General features: G+C 46.0%; 1 protein-coding gene across 1 annotated transcript in view; it reads right to left on the reverse strand.

Moving 5' to 3' along the window:
- Positions 1-5,918, reverse strand: part of FOXE1 (forkhead box E1) — a gene marked incomplete at its 5' end in the record, with an annotated part of 7,100 nt that extends 1,182 nt beyond the window's left edge. The window contains one exon of the mRNA XM_029919651.1: positions 5,900-5,918. Within this exon, the coding sequence (XP_029775511.1) occupies positions 5,900-5,918 (19 nt within the window). The remainder of the gene's footprint in view (positions 1-5,899) is intronic.
- Positions 5,919-22,823: the final 16,905 nt, after the last annotated feature.

Here is a 22,823-nt window from a genome sequence, read left to right on the forward strand (position 1 = left end):
CGGCCGGCTCTCAGCCGTCATGGCGCAGCCGTCCCGCGTCCCGGGCGTCCCCGCCGCCCGCTACTGTCGAGGGGCGGGGGCGGGTCTCGGAGGCTGCGGGCCGGGCTGCGGGGCCAAGGGAGCGGCCGCTGGACCCCTCTGCGGAGGGCTTTGGGAGTCCCCGCGGGCTGGCACTCGGAGCACAGCTTCTCCAGCAGGGGGGCGCTGGAGTCTGGGCGCCCTCGGTTTCCGGGCTGGCTCGGGAGTGTCCCGCCCACCGACAGCCCTGCTCGTGTTCTGGAGCTCGAGGCCAGGCGCCTGCCACGCCGTGGGGAGCGGGACGAGGCTGAGGGGCCCTTTGCGCGCTGGTGCCAGGCGGTCAAGGGGTCCGGAAAGGTCCTGGGGCTGGGGCGCCTGCAGCTGGTCTGTGCTTCCCGCTGGTCTGAGGCTAACCGTCGTCGAGTCGCGCGCCCAGAGGAGGCTGCGGGCCCGAAGGCCTGAAGCGAGGGCTGTTAGTGGAGACTTGGGGCACCCCGGTGGGGGCTGCCTGGACCGCACCTCTGCCGCCCAGCCTGTGGAGGGTAAGGAGGCGAGGTGCAGGCGCGGCGCGGCGACTGTTCCTCTCCGCAGCGATGGCCTCCGGCCGGCGAGACCGCAGGCGAGGCGCTCCCTGGCACACACCCGGACGGCTCCTCCCTCCACCGGCTTCTCTCCTTAAAGGCGCCAGGAAGCTTGGGGCGGCGCCCCGTCCCCGCCCGCCCCCCGACTGCCCGCCCCCTGGTCCCGGGCGCACCTCTGCAGGTGGGAGCCCCATAACGTCAGGGCGGGGAGGGCTCTCGGAGATCGCCCGGGGCCGGCCTCCCCGCGCGCCGACGGGGAGACTGAGGCCGGAGAGGCCGGGGACCGTCTCGGGAGACCTCGGCGCCGGAACTCAGCGCTTCTGGACTTCACCAGCCTCTGCAGAAGGCTGGGGCCCGCAGGTGAAAGGACAGGCTCGCTTCACTTTTTATTGTCCAGAGGGTGAGAATTGGCGGAGGGGCGCTTGGTTCCCGTGGGGCAGGGGATGGGGAAGGGAGAAGACCTCCCAGGTGGCTGGCTCTGAAGGCATTTCAAGGATGATTTTCAAACCGCAGTCAGGGCTGTCTTGCCCATTGCCCGTCGAGTCCCTCATCTTTCCGACGGGGATTCCTAGGCCCCATAGGGGAGGTGACCTGCCCTGGCCTCACCGCGGCTTTGCCGCTTAGCGGAGCCTCACACCTGCGTCTCGGTTAGGACTGCGCTTTGCCCACTTTGTGCCCGAGGCAGCCACTTTCTCTCTTTGGGCTCCAGGGTCCTTGACTGCACGGAGGGTTTGCACCTCAAGAGATCTTCCGTTACCGATAATTAGGGAGAGGCCACCCCCACCCACCCATCTGTCTTTAGGTGACGCAGGACCTCTCTATATGATGGAAAGTGGCACACAGCTTAAAGAGGACAAAGGCTAGCCGTCTGTCCTCTCGCAGTACCTCCTCCTCCTCCTCCAATTGACCCAGGCCAGAGAGGGCTCCAAGTGGCTCCCAGGACCCCCGGGGGCAGCCGAGCAGCCCCTGCCGGCAGAAGGGCACGAGGGCGGCGAGAGGCAGGGGCCGAGGTGAGGGGGCTGCGGATGGGCACGTCTCCCGAGGGAAAGGGCGGGCAGATGGGACCCGTTTGCTTCTCGGGCGTCCTGTTTCTGAGTTCGTTTCCGGTCATCCCCCCCGGGGCGGGACCTCCCACCTCATCCTAGAGAGACTTCCAGCTGCGGCCGCCCCATTAGCCTGGGGTCGCTTTGCGGTCTTGCGCTGGGACACCTTGGGCCCGTCCTTTCTCCCAAGCGGGGCCTCAATTTTTCCCTCCGTGAACTGGGGGCGGGTGGGCATATGCGGACCTCCGAGGCCCCTTCTGCCCTTAGGAATCCGGGCCTTGGCGCCGACTCCAGAGATTCCCGCGGGGGTGCAGCTTTCCGCGGGGCTGTGGGTGTGGGGCGTGAAGGAACGAGTCTCCAGAGCGCGGGCCGCAGGTCCTCCAGGGGTTGTGGTCGCGTCCTTCGTGGCGGTGAGCCAGAGGTAGGTTCAGCTTGGCTGAGCATTGGGCAGCTGCCTTCGGAAGAAAGAGGTAGAGAGCCCAGATCTTCGCTTGGCCCATCCAGGTTTGTCAACAGAAGCACGGTTTGCATGAAGACCTTCCTCGGCGGATGGGTGCTGTAAGGACTGGAGAGGGGCTTTTTCACTCGTTCAACCAAACTCTGTTTCCTTCTATCAAAGTAACGAAAGTGCGAAAATCCAGATTTCACTGTTATTTTTTTCGTAAAAAGGGGGAAATGTTTAAAAAAAATTTATTTTAACCAAACATCATAACAGTATTTCAGTACTGCATTTTGTGGTTCTATTTTTAATTTTGGACCATTTTCCTAACATGTTTCCATAAATCAAATAAGGCGATTCTGTAATTCTAAGAGTCCATGACCCGAAGTCTAAGTTCTTTGAGTGTGATTATATTCCTATGACTTTAAGCTTCTGGTCAAATATAAAAGCATAGTCCTCATATTTTGAGATGCTGGGATGAATATTTTTGTGCCTGAAATATGATGCTACTACAGGGAGGTGCAACTACCTTCATTTTTAGATATTTTCACAGCTCTGAAGTATAAATTACTTAATTTGAATTCCTGTCTAGGAATGTCTGATTAGAAGATTTGGGTCATATAAATCCACACTTCTATTCTTTCTTAATTCCAAAATGTTAGTAATACTGGATCCAAAGAATTACCAAATGTCAGGACTGGATCTACTATTCTGTAACTCAAAAACTCTAATTCTGATAATTCTTATAATATTTGTGACCATATGCTTTAATGATTGGTCTTTTGACTTTATGAGTGTTTACTTTTCCCCCCATATTTATTTAGCCTGTTATCCTTTATTTATCTATTATTCTTAAAGCAAATGGCAAATCTACTTTTCAAAGATGAAAGCCTGCTATTACTGAGGGTATCTCCAATGTTCTGTGCAGCTCCAAAACAACACATGTTTCGCACAATTGCAGCACTTTGCTTTTTAAGGCAATTACCCTTAATTTATGCATACTCATTTGCCTATGTTTATGACTCTTTACTTTTAAGCCCCATGACTGTAGTAAGAAGCCTCATGTCTCAGGATTTCTGTTTCTTTTTCTTTTTTAAATTTATTTTTGAGAGACAGAGAGAGACAGCGCGAGCAGGGGAGGGTCAGAGAGAGAGGGAAATACAGAATCTGAAGCAGACTCCAGGCTCTGTGCTAGCTTTCAGCACACAGCCCAACGCAGGGCTCGAACCCACGAACCGTGAGATCATGACGTGCTCCGAAGCTGGACACTTAACCAACTGAACCACCCAGGTGCTCCTGTCTCAGGATTTCTTGATCCTCAAAGTTTTGTGTCTGTGAACCCATTCTTCTAGAATTCTGATTCCTCTTTCTCAGATTTTGCTGCTACAGAACTATACCTGTGCATCAGACCAAACGTTAGCATCCTGAGATTATAATTCCTAAGGTCAAGATTTTCATGATCAAAGGAGCCTAAAGATTCTAGTCCATAGACGTTTTATTTAAACAATACATTTCAAAAATCTGTACTTTGAAGATTCCATAAATCCACGATGCAAAATTGGAATTAAATGACAGTTTACTGTTTGGTTGAAAACTGCACAAACCGATCCCCCTTGATGCCAGGGCATTTTTCCCCCTTTTCTCTGGTCAAGTCCGTGCTCTTCTCTGGTGCAGTGTTCCTTAGCATTTGTGGGGGTAGCAGACACCACCTATAACCATTTAGAAGCTTGGAGTTTACTCTCCTAGTTTAGCAGGGGTGGGCTGGTGCCGGTGTGGGCAGCTGCTGGGTGATTTCCATCTCCTTTGCACCTGCTTCCAGTCCTGCATGTATTCCCCTTTGGAAAAACCCCAAAGGCTATTTTATGTTCAGTTTTTAGGGAAGGAGAGGAATGCTGGTGCAGCTCCTCTCCCAACAAATACTCTCCCAAGTTTTAAAGTGTTCTTGGCAGGTTTGTAAATATGAAGAAGGGGATCCATGGAGTTATGGAAAATTCCTCCATATTTCTTGACCCAGTGCCCTTCATGCAGTGCAAAGGTAACTAGCTCTTTTTCCTAAGGAACTCTTGGAAATACAAGCTGGAAAGAAGCTAGGCCCAGATTGACAAAGGGTTTGTTTAAAGTCTTACAGAGGAGGTGGTGAGCTGCAAGGGAAATTTGAGTCTTGGGCTCCTTACCTCACCGGCCCACAGCCTCTCTCCCTGAGCTCTCACTCAGACCCTCAATTGTGCTTACTGGCCTGGCCTGGATCACTCTCCTTAGCAAATGACAATGGAAACTTCGGGCCCTGATGCTTGCAAATCACATCCAAGAATCTTGGGACCTCAGGAATACAGTGACTTCTGTTTGGTTTGCTTTGGGACAATCAGTCAGAGTCTTCTGACTGTATGGCTTCAGAGAACATCAGAATAAGACACTGCCACCAAAGGAGTCCGTGTCACATTCATTCCTGGCCCAGCGGCCTTGAGCCATCTGCTCCTCTTTTAGACCTCAGTTCCTCCTTCTGTGAACTGGGGCATCCCCTACCTGTTGCGCCGCTTCTGGAGAAGCGAGATGATGGAGTAGGACGCATCGCTGACCCGTGATTGTTTTCTCCGTCTTTTAAATTGTTTTCAGGGTAAAACTTCGATCTGGAAAAAAGACAAGCCGCTGGGGGAAAGTCAAATCATTTTCACTGATGGACGGAGATAAGACACTCCTTGAAGAAGGAGTGGTTGATTAAAGTACAATGTTTTCTGCTGCTTAGCCCAGGATTTTTAGACTTCGAGGCTCCTTGGGTGTGTGTGGCTTCTTTACACAAATAGTGCGCTCAGGGACCCCTGGAGCTGGGTGGGGGCAACCGGACTTTGAGCGCTTCTTGCCATTGGTTCACTTAAACTCCGTAAACGCAGAATTATAGTCAGATTGGAGGAACTGGGGTCCAGAGAGGGGTGCCCTCTGCTTCCTGCCACCCTGCCTGGCTAGCACTGCCACCAGCCTCCCCACTCACCCCGACGAAGCGCCTCGTGTCTTTTTCTGCTCCTAATTCCTGCTCCACAATCTTTTCCCAACCCTACCCGCCAGTCCCCGGAGCGGGGAGCTCAGGAACTGACTCGGACATCCAGGAGCTCAGCCGAGGCGGCGAATAGGGCCAGCCGGCTCCGAGGGCGCGCGGGCTTGGCCCACCCCGCACGGCGCGTCAGGACAAAGCCCAGCCTGAGCTCGGTCTCCACCTTGACCGCGCTCCCTCTCTTTCTCCGGTGCTCAGCGAGTGTTCCCTGCCAGGACCGAGGACCTCTAGGCGCGATCCTCGTAGGCTCTGACGGAGCCGGCCACCGGATGGAGGAGAGCTCGGCGGTGGCGGTGAACTTTCCTGGGAGAACCGAGGATCCCAGTCTGAAATGGCGATGAGAGCAAGAACCTGGGTTTTCTCAGGTCGGGCGGGCGCACGTCGCTTAGATTTTGGCACCGTGGGCGCAGGAGCAGCTGTCTGGAATCGTCGGGCGGCCGGGTTTTTCCGTGCTCTATGCATGGCTTTGCGACTCGGAGAAGCCTGCAATTGGCACGGAAAATTATGGATGTTTATGTCGGGAGATAGAGTTCCTGGTTTGCAAGACAATCTCCAGGGGCTGTTGATTACTCCCCTTTCTCCCTCAAAGGGGAAATGCACTAGACAGCATTCTAGTTCACCTGAGGCACACAGGAAGAGACCATGACCTATTTCCCCTCTTCAGGCCAGGCTTGGGCTAGAACTGAGGCCTCTGACAGGGATCCTTGATGTCCCCTGCGCCTGGCACTGGAACTCAAAAGGATGGCTGGCCGACAGCTGGGTCCAGGTCCCTGAGGTGGGGGTGGGGGTGAGGTGGGGGTGGGGGTGGGGTGGGGGTGGGGTGGTTAGAGCTTGGCGCAGTGCCTCAGACAGGCTCCCCGCGAATCCAATACCGCTGGCTGGCTGGCTGGTTGCTCAGGGCCATGGTGGGGCAGTGGAAGACACTGTACCCCCGAAGCCGTGCTGGTGGTCCAACCCTCCTCTGGCCCCTTTCCTTAGGGCATTTTTGGGCCTCTGTGTATCTCCAGACCTGGGAGAGTGTGTGTGTGTGTGTGTGTGTGTGTGTGTGTGTGTGTGTGTGTGTGTCTGGTCTCACCATCTGTCTTTTGACCTTCTGTGTATGAGTAGGACTGCACCTGTCCTCCCCTTCCAGCACACTCGTAGGAAGTAAGGGGCCCTGCACACTCTGGCCAGGGCCAGGCTGCCCACACCAGTCTCTTCCTTCCCAGGGGATGGTGCGGACAATGGCAAGGAGTGATGGAGAGATGTCCAGCCAGGAGGATGCTGCAGCTGGTGAGAGTCCTGATTCTTGGCCTTTGCCCAAATGCCTCTCAGAGTCCCCTGTTACTCCCCACCTCTGCTGAGCCTGCCCCAAGGTGAAGGAACACAGGGTAATCTGGTGCCAGCCTTCCAGACAAGTCTAAGGCTCCAAACAGTCCTCAGCAGGGCACTTTCACTGTCTGTCTCTGCAGAAACCAGGCCACTTGGCTGCTTAAAGATCCTCAGTGGCTCCCCTTCATCCAAGGACAGATCATATGCCCCTTTCCCTGGCCTGGCTACACAAGGCAGCCCCTTTCGACCCCTCCTCTTTCCCTTGGTCTTCACTGCCCCTAACTTCAGAGTGCTTCCAGCAAGCCTTCTCTAGTTCCCTTGTATAAGTTCATACCCTCAGCCTGGAAAAGCTGCCCCCTTCCCTCAGCTTAAATGTCTCCTCTTCTGGGAAGTCCTCCTTTTTCTGCCTGTGTAAGTCAAATACTCCCTCTTTGAACCTGCCCCAGCATGTTTGGATTTGGGCACTTGTCACATGTTTGGTGGTGTAATGATTTGGTTAATGTGACTGTCTCTGTTCTTCTCTGGGAACTCCTTAGTGGCAGGAACTGGGACTTCGTGCAGCTGGACACCCAGGTCACCAGCACAGGGCCTGGCACAAGGCACAATGTGGCCCTGCTGTGAGAGCCAGTTACTTAGAGTCATCCACTCCTGGGTCAGTTCCTCTTTCTTCCTCTTCCTAGCTGTGTGACCTTTGGCCACTTAGCCACTATCAGCCTCAACTTTTCAATCTATGAAATGGGGATGATACTAATGTCATAAAAGACTTGTGAAGGTTACTGATATCGCAGTACTCTTCTATGTTTTAAAACTCTTTACATACTTTAAATACATGAGTGTATCAGGACACCTGCAGATCTCAGGCTTGTCACTAACTGAGCCTTAGGGGTACATCCAGGAGAGCATGCAGAGCACTGGATCTGAAAGGCAAGATCAGATATGGCATGTAGCCTGGTGCGTGGCCAGTGAAAGAGGGGTGTCACAGGTGATAAGCAGGAAATGAGGGAAGGGCCTTGGGTTTGCATGCAGGCTGGGTTTCTGCCCAGGCAGATCTGGCTCAGCCTTTTGGCAGGAGGGTTGGGGAAGGCTTCAGCATTGGGCTGGGTATATTCAGAGGCATATTCTTTAGTCCCGAAGCTGTCCATGTGCTCCACCCATAGGGTAGGATTCCAGGGACTGCGGGGCCAATTAGAGGATATGGGCTTGCCCTCCTGAGGTGTGTTTGGACATAATCCAAGGGTAGGGAGGAGGTGAGAGACTGTTGCTGGGGTCCCTTTAGGGGCTCTTACCTTTCTATCTTTCCTGAGCTCTGGCCAGGAGCTTTTTCAATGTTCTAGCTTTCTCATAGACACCTACTATTTCCTCTCTGTGGTTTGTGGAGCTGCCTCTGACTGTGAGGGCAGTTTTCTGGCCAGGGATGATTGGGATTGGCTTTACCCAATGAATAAGATGGTCCAAACTCAGATGAGCAATTCCATCTCCTTTTCTAGGTTCACTTTGCTGACCACCTCCTAGTACTCCTTTCTTGGGAACTGGATTTCTGTCATTTGTGGTATTGAAATAAAAAAGACTAACAGAAATGGAAGATTTTCACCAAGAAAAAAAGAGTGTATCCTTCACATCACACCCTAGTTCTGTTCAGCATTTTGTCCATGATTTAGAAGACATAGGAAGCACGCTGATTGAGCTTGTGGCTGACCACACTGAGGTGCCGATGCAGGTAGCTGATAGATGCAAGACTCAGGATAATCACCAGGTTGGGAGACTGAGCCAAAACCAACAAAGGAAATATTTTAAAAACTGTTATGAAAACATTGTAACATTACAGGAGACCAAACAGGAAGAAAAAAGTCACTCACATGCCAATTACCTATCATTTACCTACTAGGTTTTCCTAGGTTCTGTTTTTTTTTTCTCGTTTGTGTTCTTACACATGTATGTATGTTTGTATAGGTGTAATCGTTGTGTATGTACAATTATGTAATCTTTGTACACAATGTATTTGCATTATTTTGTAAACATAACCACATATTGCCCCTTACTTTCCATTTTCATCTATAATTGTGAATATAATGGTCTACTGTTGACTTAACCCTGTCACACTAGCTGGGCAATTAGGTAATTCCCAATATCTTTGACATAGGTGATCCTACTATGAAGGTGTTTGTATAAAGAACTTTTTATTTCTTTTGAAATATCCTTTAAAATAAATTCATAAGAGTGAGATTTATGGGGCCAGGAATGTTTTTATGGCTCTTAATATAGTGCTACAAAATTGTCTCCAAGTCTCCCAATTTACTATAATCAAAATAATCAAGGGGCGCCTGGGTGGCTCATTCGGTTAAGTGTCTGAATTTGTCTCAAGTCATGATTTTGTGGTCTGTGGGTTCAAGCCCTGCACTGGGCTCTGTGCTGACAGCTCAGAGCCTGGAGTCTGTTCAGATTCTGTGTGTACGTCTCTCTCTCTGCCCCTCCCCTCCTTGCGCGCGCTCTCTCTCTCTCTCAAAACTAAATAAACATTAAAAATTTTTTAAAAAGATAAGATAATGTATCCATCACCCCTAAAATTTTCCTGTACCCCTTTGATTGATTTATCTGCCCCACCCTGCCACTATCCATAGGCAATCACTGATCTCCTTAAGTCACTATAGACTATTTTGCATTTTATAGAATTTATATAAAATGGAATAATACACCATATTCTTTTTGTCTGGCTGCTTTCACTCACCATATTTATTTTGATTCTCATCCATGTTGTGATATCAATAGTCAAGTCCCTTAATGTTTTTTTTTTGTTGAATAGTATTCTATTATAAGGATACACCACAATGTGTTTATCTTTTTCACTTGTTGATGAACATTTAAATTGTTTCCATTTTGGGCTATTACAAACAAAGCTGCTATGAATAGTTGTGTAGAAGTTTTTGTGTGGACACATGTTTTTATTTTTCTTGGGTAAATACCTAAGAGAGGAATGGCGGGGTCAGTTGGTAGATGTATGTTTAAGTTTTTGCCACACTTTTTTCACAAAGTGGCTGTATTTCATTCATTTCTACTAGAAGTATATGAGAGAATTATAGTTGCTCTGTCTCCTTACCAACATTTGATATGTTCAGTCTTTTAAAATTTTACCCTTTTTAGTGAGTATGCACTGGTATCTCATTGTAGTTTTAATTGCGTTTCCCTCATGACTAATAATATATTTATTATTTATTGCTGTGTAACAAATTACCCCCAAATCATCGGCTTAAAACAGCAAACATTATCTCACAGGTTTTATGGGTCAGGAATCTGGGTGTGGCTTAGTTGGGTGTGCCTAGCAGAACTGACCCATCTGAGCTTGAAATTGCTTTGGAGTTATGCTGATTACAGGAAGATTGGAGAGGAGAAGTGAACGGACAAAGGGCTGGAAAAGTGGACGGAAGAAAAACTAATTAACAGACTGGAAAGAATTATTGTTCGGAACAAGGTAGTGGTTCTGAGCTGACTGTCAGGCTGTCGTTCTGGTTGGAGGAGTCTGTCCCTGGGAAATGGAACATTTGTTGAGCAGGGTACCTGTATCAGGCTTTGGATGGGATCTATATGTTAGTTCATTTAATCAGTCCTCCTAACAGTCCCATTTTGCAGATTTAGAAATCAAGATTTGAGAAGTCAAATATAACTTGGCCAAGACCATATATCCAAGATGGATTTAAGCTCTGTCTGTTTCTTGCCAGACGCTGATGTCATTTATCACCGTACCCTAGTATATTCGTGTATATTACACTTCTGCCTCTGCCTCTCGGAATCCTTGCCTCCAGGGCCAGGGAGATTTCTCTGAGCAAGTTCTAGTGGTCAGTAAGAAGTACAAGTCCTTCATCACTCAGGTCTCCAGTTGTGGTAGCCTGGGTTCTCTTTGGAGCTCGAGCTGTGTTGCCAAACCTCCCATCTTCCCCACATCTGACAGGCTTCAGTGGCTTCTGTAAGGTTAACCTCTCTGAATAAGAGGACTGTAGGTCTTTGCTCTGGCTACTCCATGAATGACTTTTGCCCCATAATGAAAGTCACTGGTGGCCTGGCCCAAGATGTCCTCTGCCCAGTCAGCACCCCTTGTTGTATGGGTATAACACCCATAGACACAATAAATCTTGGATGTGAAACCACTTCAAGTTTTAGCTCCAAGTACTGAGTCGGTTTGAGAAGGTCCTATTCCCTCTCTACCCTTAGTTTGTTCAGATGTCGAATCAAGGAGGAAGACCTGGTTGGCAAGATCAGTACCCCATGGAAGAGAAGACTGCAAAGTCTGCCCCAGCCTCTAAGAGCACTAGACATTGTCTGTTGATTAAGACATTCATAGGTCTTCATTAAAGCTGTGTCACAAATAAAATGCAAATTCGTGTACAGATGATACTGAAGTTTTGGTCATTTTTTGGACATGAAACATTTCTCAATGTTTATAAAAAAGTGTATCTACCTTACATGTATGTGTGCATGTTTTGAGAATTGTGGAATTTATACTTGTTAAGAAAATCATTTGTCAAAATGATTGAGAAGCACTACAAGATTCCCTATCATCTCTCTAGCCTGATGGAGTAATATTAAACATATTTAGCAGCTAGGATGTTATTCAATGAGTATAAAGTAACAGTTACACAAGATGAGTAAGTTAGGGAGATCTGCTGTGGGACATAGTGTCTACAGTGTTGTGCACTTAAAAATTTGTTAATAAGGTACATTTCATGTTAAATGTTCTTACCACACATACAGGTACAATGATTCTTTTGGAGGAGATAGATATGTATGTTATTTGGGGGTGATAGTATCACCAGTGTATCCATATATCCAAACTCATCCAAATGTGTGCATTAACTATGTGCTATTTTTTGTGTACCTATTATAACTCAATAAAGCTGTTAAAAACAAACAAACAAACCAACAAGACAGGGGTATTGACCAATCAGAATGTATTCACTGGAACACAGGCCAATCAGAATGAAGGACTGCCCTATAGCATCCCTCCCCAGGGTTTCAGGCTTTAACCCTTTAGTTGTAGCATCTTTGTGTTTCCAGAGAATCCCAGGGGCGGTCCTGAGACAACCAAGAGAGCTAGGAGCATGGGTGGGGTGGGGGTGGGAGTTTGGGCAGTCAGTGCTTAGCTATGGCGCATCTCAGTATCTCGGTATCTCAGTGTTCAGAGATTGCATGTGGTCCATCCTTCTGGCTGCTGCTCCAAGATGGCATATGATGCCTGGACTTGGACTCTTGGGCTCTTGCATCCCTGTACAGCTGACTTTCCATGGCCACAGCCCACCTGGTAGCAGTGTACTGCACCAGCCTGCCCCAAATTTGACTTTAAAATGCTGGGCAGCTTTCCACCCAGGTGGTAAACTTGTGACCCTCCGAATCTAGTTTTGGTGGAATGAGTTTATCTCCTCTTGACTACCTGTGTGCACGTGAGCTGTGTAAAAGAAAGGAGGTGGGATTTGTGGTTGTGAGTTGGTTCCAGGTTTACATGTCAAGTCTGCTGCTTTTCTCATATACCTTCTGGGAATGAGGTCCTCCTGGATTTCATTCCTGTGACCTTAGTTTTGTAGTCAGTTAATGGGATGGTGACATCTGTCCTGTCCCCCTCATAGGGCTGTGTTGAAGTTTTAATGACAGAAAGGAGGGGAAGTGCTTTGCAAACTGTAAGGCACTGTGCACACATGAGCAAGTCTCTGTTCCATAGACTAGAAGATCTGACTGTTGAGAATGTGGCTTGTCTGCTTCTGATTGAAGTGGGAGCTATGGATCTGAATGTTCTCTGACTATTCTCAAACGTGATCATAATATAGCTCCAGCTTTTTATGAGGAGGGGGAGGCTGGGCTGCAGAAAGTATGATCTTTCTTTTCCCTTAACTGTGCAATATCAAAGCTAACATGGGCTGCTAGAGAGTACCAATTCATCCCCTTCATTTTATAAATGGGGTTGCTGAGGTCCAGAGAGGACCAGTGAGTGGCCCAAGGCCACACAGTGAGTTAGTGGTGGAACCACAACCAGGTCTGATGCCCTTCATCACAACATGTGATCACAACAAACCCCTCATTCACATTTTCGTTCATTCAACAGCATTATTGCATCCCTACTCAATGCTGGGCTCTGTGCTGACTGTTTTGGAGGTAGACAGGTCAGATGCTATTCTGCTCTCTAGTTGCTCATGACACTGGGCAGAGAATGCTCTTTCAGAGTCCTAAGAGGGGACCAGGTCAAGTGTTATCCCTGTAGGTCAGGCAACCTCTCCTGGAAATGGGGGTAGTTTTTGAGAACAGTCAGAAAGTATGGTGATGACGCTTGGTGATGCTGCCCTGACACCAGTGAACAACCAGCCATTCTCACCTGCCTGTCTTGTTTGGTTTTCCCCGAAGTTCACACTGCAGATGCGGGTGTTGAGTCCCCAGGAAGGGAAGGGATATGACCAGAGTCACAGAACTGGAAAGGGCCAGTGCCAGTTTGAAAACAGGGTGTGATTCCAGGGCCTGGTGGATCTTGTGAAACGGCTCAGTTTAGGTAGGGAGAGTACAGGTTTGGGCGCTGAAGAGACCTGGGCTCTAATCCCAACTCTGCCACTTCCCAGCTGTGTGAGTTTGGGCAGGCTACTATTCTGAGGACTGTTTTCTCATGTGCAAAATAGAGATCACAGGGTACTTACCTTACAGCGCTCCTGTGAAGGGGAAACCAGTGCCTGGGAGGGGAGCTCCTGCTGGCACCTAGCATGCAGTGAGCACCTGAGATGTGCTTCTTTGCTGTCCTACCTGAGGGGCCAAGTAGTCCTGGCCTGAGTCTCTGCACCTGAGTCCTGTGCTTCCATGTGAAGGCCTGGAAGATGTTCCTCTGCTGAACAATAATAAGGGTCATGGCAAAGGTGAGGTTTGCTGAAGGCTCAGGCTTGAAAGTTGAGCCCTCTCCCCCAAGGTGCCCTCTGTCTCTCCCTGTCTCTGCCCGTCTGTCTCTGTCTTTCTGTCTCTCTCTCATGAGTAGGGCCTACTCAAAGCTCCCTTAGACCCACTTTGGATGGCCAGAGTTGCTGCCATGCCTGACTGCACAGGCTGTCAGTTTTGCCTTGTTCCTGCTGCATTCCGGCTTCGTATGTCAGCACCTCATGAAAATCTTCCAGGTCCCGGCTTTGAATAGCCCCTTGGCTGCCTGGGAGTGAAGAGGCTGCCTCTGTTTTGCCTGTCAAATCATCCGCTTTGTCTGTCTATGGGCAAGTAAGCCGGGTCCCCTTACATAATACCGACTGGGCCATCACTGTCAGGGCTGATTTTGTCCTGCTCGGGGTGAACAAACACCCATTCAGACCCACCAGCAGAGGCCATGCTTGGCAGGAGCTATTCTTCTGGTGCAGTTTGATGACAGGCTCTGAGCAGATGCGGAGTGCCCCAGTGGGGAAGGAGCTGAGCTCTGACTTGCCTTTCGCAGCCACTGCAAATCTTCCTTGCCTTGCTGAGTCAAATCTTCCACAGGATTCCCACTCTGCACTCGCTGGGCATGCAATACAGGGAGTGGGCAAAATGAAACAAGACGGAGACCTGATATACAAAGAAAACATACAGAGAACCTGATAACCTGTCAGGTTTCTTCTTTTGCCTTAGTTGCTAGGAGCCCTGGAACAAATTTAGTACTGGAGGCAACAATGACCTCATCCCAACTGCCCGGTAACATCTTCTTATTTATTTATTTATTTATTTATTTATTTATTTATTTATTTATATTTTTATTTACTATTTGAGAGAGAGAGAGAAGAACCAGTGTGAGTGGGGGAAGGGCAGAGAGAGAGAGAGAGAGAGAGAGAGAGAGAGAGAGAGAGAGAGAATCTCAAGGAAGCTCTGCCTTGTGAACACAGAGCTCCATCTCAAGAACCATAAGAACCTGAGCCGAAATCAAGAGTTGGACAATTTCCCAACTGAGCCACCCAGGTGCCCCCTTCTCTGTAACATCTTTAATCATTCTTTCTTTAACGTATTTTTTGTTGTGATAAAACACACATAACATATAATTCACCATTGGTGACACTTGGTACATTCACAGTGCTGTGCAACCATTGCCCCTCTCTAGCTACAGAACTTTTTCATCACCCCAGAAGGAAACTGTTGACACATTAAGCAGTCATCCTCCATTCATTGACTTTTGAGACAACACAGATATCCTTGTGAAGGGTAGGTTGTATGGTCTGTAAACAAAAATAATAAAGAGGAGACAGTCATAAATTTCATTGCATCAGCTAGACACATTCACTTTTTATTTTATTTTTCCACATTCACTTTTGTTTCCTTCTCTTCTTTGTTCAGTTAGGGATTGAATTATGGCACATTTCTGATTTGGCTGTGTCATCCCAAATTCGTTTCTTTCTTATCCTTGCTTTTCCCCTCCTCCTTCTTCCCTCCAGATTTATTGTCTATCTAACCTACCTACCCTCTCTTTCTCAAAAAATATTATCTATCTATCTATCTATCTATCTATCTATCTATCTATCTATATCATTTATATATCCATGTATCTTATCTAATATCTATCTATCTTTCTATGATCGATCGATTGATCTATCTATCTATCTACCTCATCTATCTAACTACCTTCTCTGGGCCTCTCTCTAAACCTAGATTCTTGGCTCTCAGCCCTGTACATTAGAATCATCTGATAGGGTTTTTTAATTTACTGATGCTTGGGTCCCATCTCAGGCCAGTTGAAACGGAAACTTTTGGTGTGGGACCTAGGCATCTACATATTTTTTAAAAGGTTTCCCAGGTGATTCTGATGCATAGTCAAGGTTAAGAACTACTCATCTAAATTAGCCTCTCTGATGATACTTATCTTTCTGCAGAAACTTTTCATTTCATTCTGGTACTCTGTTTTTTTGTTTTTTGTTTTTTACGTAAATAGCTGTTTACCACACATAATGCTGTATAATCTGTCTTTTAACAATATGTATAAACAACTTACTATGTACTGACGTAGTTTTGAGGAGCAATATTTTAAAGTCTGCCTATGGGTGCCTGGGTGGCTCAGTCAGTTGAACATCTGACTCTTGATGTCAGCTCAGGGCTGATCTTAGGGTCATGAGTTCAAGCCCCATGCTGGGCATGAAGTGTACTTAAAAAAATAAAAAAATAAAGACTTAACATATATTTTACATTTATTTAGTCAGCCTCCTGTTGGGGTTTTGATTAGTACTGTATCAAGTCTATAAATGAATTAGGGAAACTTTATGGATATTTCATATATATATATATTTAATTTCATTTAAAATTCTGAAATTTTGAACATATACAAGAACAAATATGATGTGCCCCTCGGTACCTGTTGCCTGGCTCCAACAACTATCAGTCATATTCAGTTCTGTCCCATGCGTATCCCCATCTTATTCTACTAACCTAGTATTTTGAAACAAACCCAAGACATCATTATAAATTCATCTGCAAGTATTTCAGTATATATCTCTAACCAAAACACAACAAAACCCTAATACTCTCCCCACAAAATAAAATAATCCCTTACTATCATCAAAGGAAACTTGGTGACTTGTGATGGTTCAGCTATCCAAATGTTTCATAAATGTATTTGTTTTATTTTTACATTTTGTTTGGGATTAAAACATTTTTAAATTGTGGTAAGAACCCTTAGAATTGCTTTGATTGGTTTTAAGTTTCATTTAATATATAAATCCCCACTCCATCTTTTAGTTTTTCCTTGGAATTTATTTGTTGAAGAAACCAGATTATTGGTCATGTAGAGTTTCCTACATTATGGATTGTATTTTTACAATGTAGCTTACCTTGTTTCTCTGTTTTCTGTATTTCCCATACATTGGTGACTTGGGCTAAAAATTTATATGATATTTAGCCTTCCAATTCATGAATATGTAATATTTATCATTTTAATTTAGGTTTTCCTTAATTTCTATTGATGTTTTCCTGTTTTTCTCCATAAAAGTCTTGCATGTTTTAAAAAATTATTATTACTATTATTATTTAAGTTTATTTATTCTGTGTGAGAGAGAAATAGAGCAAGTGAGGGAAGGGCAGAGAGGGAGGATGACAGAATCCCAACAGGTTCCATGCTATCAGTGCAGAGCCTGATGGGAGCTTAATCCCATTAACCATGAGATCATGACCTGAGCCAAAACCAAGAGTCAGACACTTAACCAACTGAACCACCTAGGTGCCCCAATCTTGCATATCTTTTTAAAAATTTATTTATTTATTAAGTATTTATTTTTGAGAGAGAGAGAGAGAGAGTGAGCGCACAATTTGGCTAGGGGCAGAGAGACAGCAGACTGGGCAGCACAATTTGGCTAGGGGCAGAGTCCAAAGCAATCTGCAGGTCCTGAGCTGTCACGGCAGAGCTGACACAGGGCTGAAACCCATGAACTGTGAGATTATGACCTGAGCTGAAGTTGGACACCCAACCGACTGAACCACCCAGGCACTCTTCTTTATTTGTTTGTTTGTTATTTCAAATGTTATTTTATTTTGAGAGAGAGAGAGCATAAGTGAGCAAGGGGAAGGGCAGAGAGAAAGGAAAGAGAATTCAAGCAGGCTCCATGCTAACAGCATGGTTTAGTCTCAAGAACAATGAGATCATGACCTGAGCAGAAATTAAGAATCTGACACTCAACCTATTGAGGCACCCAGGTGTCCCAAAGCCTTGCATGTCTTATTAAAATTATTTATAATATTAGTTTGGGGTGTTTTTTAAATAAAATTGGAAATGTTAGCTGTTCTTTTTCTTTTCTCTCAGCTTCATGGAGATATAATTGACATATCACATTGTATAAGTCTAAGGTGTACAATATCATGATTTGATACAAATATGCAGTATATATTGCAAAATATTTGCCACATTAGTGGTTTAGTTAGTGAGTTAGTTAACACATTGAGTGAGTTAGTTAACATATTTTTTACCGTACAGAATTACCATTTTTTGCTGTGGTGGTGAGAATGTTAAGATCTACTCCTTTAGCGACTTTCAAGCATATACTACAGTGTTAAAAATTTTTTTTTAACATTTATTTATTTTTGAACGACAGAGAGGAACAGAGCACTAGTGGAGGAGAGGCAGAGATATAGAGGGGGAGACACAGAATCAGAAGGAGGCTCCAGGCTCTGAGTTGTCAATACAGAGCCTAATGTGGGGCTTGAATCCACAAACCGTAAAATCATGACCTGAACCAAAGCCGGACGCTTAGCCGACTGAGCCACTCAGGCGCCACTACAGTATTTTTTTTTAATGTTTATTTATTTATTTTGAGAGAGAGAGAGAGAGCGAGCGAGTGACCTGGTGAACAGGAGAGGGACAGAGAAGACGGAGAAAGAGAATCCCAAGCAGGCTCCATACTGTCAGCTTAGAGCCCAGTGCAGGGCTGGATCTCATGAAGTGTGAGATCATGATCTGAGCCAAAATCAAGAGTTGAAGGCTTACCTAACTGAGTCACTCAGGCACCCCACTTTTTTTTTTTTTTTAAGTAGGCTGCATGCCCGGCACAGAGCCCCATGCAGGGCTTGAACTCACACCCTGAGATCAAGACCTGAGCTAAGAATGAAAGTTGGATGCTTAACTAACTGAGCCACCCAGGTGCCCCAGGGCATAAGTATTTTAAATATGTAAAATAGATATTCCAAATTTGAGTTAAGTCTTAGAAATTGGATAGCAACCAGTTCATAGCTGAACTCTCTGAGACCAGGGGGTTGATAACTGCTTCAGTTTTTCTGCTTGCCCATATCCTTAAAATCTTTTTTTAAAGTGTTTTAAGTTTATTTTGAGAGAGAGAGTGCACAGGAGGGGCAGAAAGAGAGAATCCCAAGTAAGCTTTGCACTGTCAGTGCAGAGCCCACCCAGGAGCTCAAACTCAGGAACCATGAGATCATGACCTGATCTGAAATCAAGGATGCTTAATTGACAGCCACACAGACACCCCACCCATATCCTTATAATCTTAAAGGATATGAGCAGTGTAGCCTTTTTGGAGTGATTGTGTTTGATTGTGTTGTGTTTGATTTTTATCAGGTCTGCCTCATGTACTAATCTAATTCAAATGCATCTACCCTGGTTTTCCTTATTTTGCCTTTTAAGAACCATTAGACTCCCACTATGCCATCCTGTCATAGACACTAACCTTCCTTAGCCACACTACTATTTTATTTACACACTTTATACAAGGTCCTCCCAGTGATCCTCAATTTGATAACTACTGTTTTTTCCCAGAATCAGATATGAACAGATCTGTTTGATGAACTAGAAAGCATGTTGAGCCCAGACTCAGGGTTCAGTACTTGTCATTTTGTTTTCATCTCCTGTCCTCTCTGAGCTTAAAAATGAGGCTTAGAGAGAGGCAGTGACTTGCCAACATCAAAGAAGTTAATGTAGAGTTGAGTTTAGAATCTAGTCTCTTTCAATGGTGGGACTTAAAATAAAACCCTTCTGGGTGGCCATGATGAATCTCCCCACTTCATGCCTTCATGCCCACCTTTTCTAGCTCAAGCAGATATTTAATCTGCTACTAAGTTCTAGCACCTTTCTTCAAGATCAGGGCTCTTCCCATGTCTCTGGGCTCCTTCTCCACTACTCCTCCTTACTTTTCCTCATACATCTCTCTGGCTCGTGTCTTACCTGGTCCTGAACTATCCTCACCTCTCTCCCCTCTACCTTTCACTGGGTGGCTCCTTTTGAGGCACCTCTTCAGGAAAGCTGTCCCCTTCCTGTAACTGGTGATTGATTCATCTGTTCTTTGTGGACTAAACTAGAAGCTCCTTGATGTCAGGAATGGTCTGGGTGGCCAGTATATCACCAGCACTGACAGCACTTATGCAAGCACTTAAAGCAGTGCTTGGCCCAAAGTGGTGCTGAATAAATGTCTGATAAATGGGCAGATGATTGAATGAATGAAAATGATGGAAGGCATTTTGGTGATTGCCTTGAATGAGGATTTCTTTGGAAATCAGTCAAATTATTTTTTATTTTTAATTTTTAAAATAAAAAATGCAGGGTGTGGAGCTCTCAGCAGTCAAATTATTTTAAAGCCCATCCTCACAGAGAGCTAGGGAAATGACACAAAAATGACAGGCAAAATGGCTTCTAAAAATACCAGAGCCTCAGGATCTTATTTTTCACACGTGGCTTGGCCAGTTTTGTTTATTCAGAATCCTCATATTTCCATGTAAATCACATTCCCTGATATCAATCTGGTTTTGACTCTATGTCTTCCTGTCTTTTGGTTAAAATAAAAAAAAAATTGCCATGGTTAGTGAGCTTCTGGATTTAACGTCCAGCGATTGTTAAGAGGTACTTGGGCTTCCTGCGTCAGGGAGTGTCCCGAGTGCCTGACATCTGATATCTATTAAAATCCTCACTGGTCAGTGGTATCTCCCGTATTTTGCAGGTAAGGAAACAAGTCCAGAGAGGTTCACTCATACATTGTCGCCTAGGAAGTGAGCAGGGAAGCTGGGATTGAAATCTACATTGTATCCTTTCATGCTGCAATTCTTGTCTCCCCAAGTTACAAAGTGGTTCCATGTCAATCATCTCAATGGCTCCTTGAAGCTACTCAGTGAGGGAGGAGAGCACGGATCCCTAATCCCACTTTACATGTGTGGAAGTTGAGGGAGTTAAGGGCAAATTGAGGACCTCAGCGCAGTCCAGCAGATCCCTCATTTGGCCCTTGCCAGGGATGTGACCGTGGATGATTTACATTTCCTCTCCAAATCTTAGAGCCTGCATCTGCAAAATGGGAATACCAATATATCTGATACTAGATATATGCTATCTTTTCCAATACCGCTTCTCCAACTTTCTGACACCAACTAAGACTCATCCAATTCTTTTTTTTAATTAAAAATTTTTTAAGTTTATTTATTTTGAGAGAGAGAGAGAGAGAGAGAGAGAGAGAGAGCGAGCGAGCATGAGCAGGGAAGGGAGAGAGGGAGGCCAGGGAGAGAGAATCCCAAGCTGGCTCTGCGCATCAGTGCAGAGTCCAACACGGGGCTCGAACTCACAAACTGGAAGATCATGACTTGAGCAGAAACCAAGAGTCTGACACTGAGCCCCCGAGGTGCCCTGCCTCATTTAGTTCTAACCCTGACTACTCAGAGCTAGTGTCAGACTCCACAGGTTCAGGGCACAGTCCCACAGTACTGCCCTCCCTTCAGATGCCGGTCCAAGCAGTGGGTTCTCAGGTTACCTACACTTTTGCCAGACTTGGCTACAAAGTCAAGGATTCCCAGGTTCCACAATTAGCTAGAATACCTCTCTCATTCCAGAGAATGCTATAATTACTACTACAGTTTATTAGAAGGAATGTAAATGAATAGCCAGATGAGAAGGTCCATAGGGTGAGATCCAAGGGTTCAGAGTAGAGAGACTTCTATCCCCATGGTTGTGGAGGGTACCTTCCCAGCACCTTGATCTATTTGCCAAACCAGAAGTTCTCTGAATCGTTTTTTCTTTCTTCTTTTTTTTTTTTTAATGGAAATTTCATTACATCTCCAGCCTGACTCCCTGCCCCCCGCTCCCAGGGCAGAGGTGAAAGGTAGGGCTGAAAGTTTCATCCTCTTAATCATGTCTTGGTCTTTCTGTGACCAATCCTGTCTTATTTGGGAACCACAAGAGTGACCTCATTAGCATACACTCAGGTAAGGTTGAAAGGAGCTTATTATTAATAATAAAAGAAACTCCTATCACCCCTTTCACTCAAGATTTCAAAAGTTTTAGGAGCTCTGTGTCAGGAACCTGATATAATGGCCAAATACATATATTTATTATTATACCTCAGGGGATAATCACGGAATCTACCTGCAGGGTTGCTGGGGACATTTAATGAGACAATGGAAATAAAGGAGCTAGCAGACATGATTTGTCTACAGGAAGCCCAAACCTTACACGCAAAGGGAGTGAAGACGGAATGCTGACGTTGGAGTGGATGGAAATAAGGTGGAGCCTGGGAGGGGTTGGAGAACAGCAGCCAGGGGTGGATGGCTGGACTCCCCATCAACTTCCTGGGGCCTACCAGCTGTACCTACACCATGTTAGCTGAAGGGGGTCAGAGCTGAGGGAATGACCAAGCCCAAGCTGCTTGGATGACTCCAGTGAGAAGTCCGAGACCAGCTCTTCTTCTCTAATCTTTCTTTGGCCCTTTCCCTTCAGACATCCCTCACCAGCCTATCAAAGACTCCTATGTCTTCCTCTTGCCTCCCAAGTCGCATCTACACACATGCATGTGAGCGTGCATGTGCACACACATGTGCACACACACATACAGAAACACATATGCACACTCCTGGGACGCCTACACTCTTTCCGCAAAACCAGCCCATCATTTCTCCCAATGGTTAGTAGCATCATCCTCCTGAGCAGCTCTCAGAGTCATTCATTCATTCATTCACTCATTCATTCATTCACCAAGCATTTCCTGAGCTTTGGGCGCCCTGCATTGGCCTACTGAGCTAAACAAATCATGTCTCCCTGCTCAGTAAGGGAGTTTCCCTGTCAATTTCAGTGATGCTTTTTCAGCTGCATACCCTGTCTCCAGATACAGCTCCACCTTGCTGCTGTAGGGTCCAAGGGCAGGTGTCCCAAGATGGGCCACTTTGGCACATTGGTTATTATTTTATTATTTTGTTTTATTTTTAATGTTTTTATTTATTTGAGAGAGAGTGAGCGCAAGTGGGGAGGGGCAGAGAAGGAGATAGAGGATCTAAAGCAGGTTCTGCACTAATATCAGAGAACCCAATGTGGGGCATGAACTCATGAACTGTGAGATCGTGACCTGAGCCAAAGTCAAATGCTTAACCAGCTGAGCCACCCAGGCGCCCCCACTTTGGTTATTTTAAATAAAAATTACTTAACAGACTATCTATGCAAGAAGGACACTCAGACCCTTCTCTTTCCCCTTGAAAGCAGAGAATAAATCTCCCTGGGAAAGGAATGCTCCATATACCAGGAGGTAAAGAGACATCCTAGTCACCAGAGATGGGAAGTTTAGAGCCCAGAAGGCCATATAAACAAAGCTTGTTACTTTTACTAATTTACTTACCACAGCCCAAATTCTGTTTAGAATTCCTTACTGATTGAAGCTCCCAAAGTTAAGGTTTCTTTGTCCTGTCAATTCTTCTCTTCATCTGAAAAGTGTAAAAACTACTGATTTTAGACATTTCTTTTGGTTTCAGTTTCATTATTGAGCTTCCATGTGTGCACACAGTAAAACTTTGTTTCTTTTGTTAACCTGTCTCTGTAAATTTAATTCTTAGTTCAGCTGGAAGACCTTGAGGGTAGGGAAGAATTTTTCCTTCCCTTTACTGCACTTCGGGAATTCTCCCTTGATATCCCATTTCTTATCCTTAACAGTATTTTAAAATTACTATTCAAATAATATTGAATA

The sequence above is a fragment of the Suricata suricatta genome, chromosome 13 (genome assembly GCF_006229205.1).
Source record: "Suricata suricatta isolate VVHF042 chromosome 13, meerkat_22Aug2017_6uvM2_HiC, whole genome shotgun sequence".
Lineage (NCBI taxonomy): Eukaryota > Metazoa > Chordata > Mammalia > Carnivora > Herpestidae > Suricata > Suricata suricatta.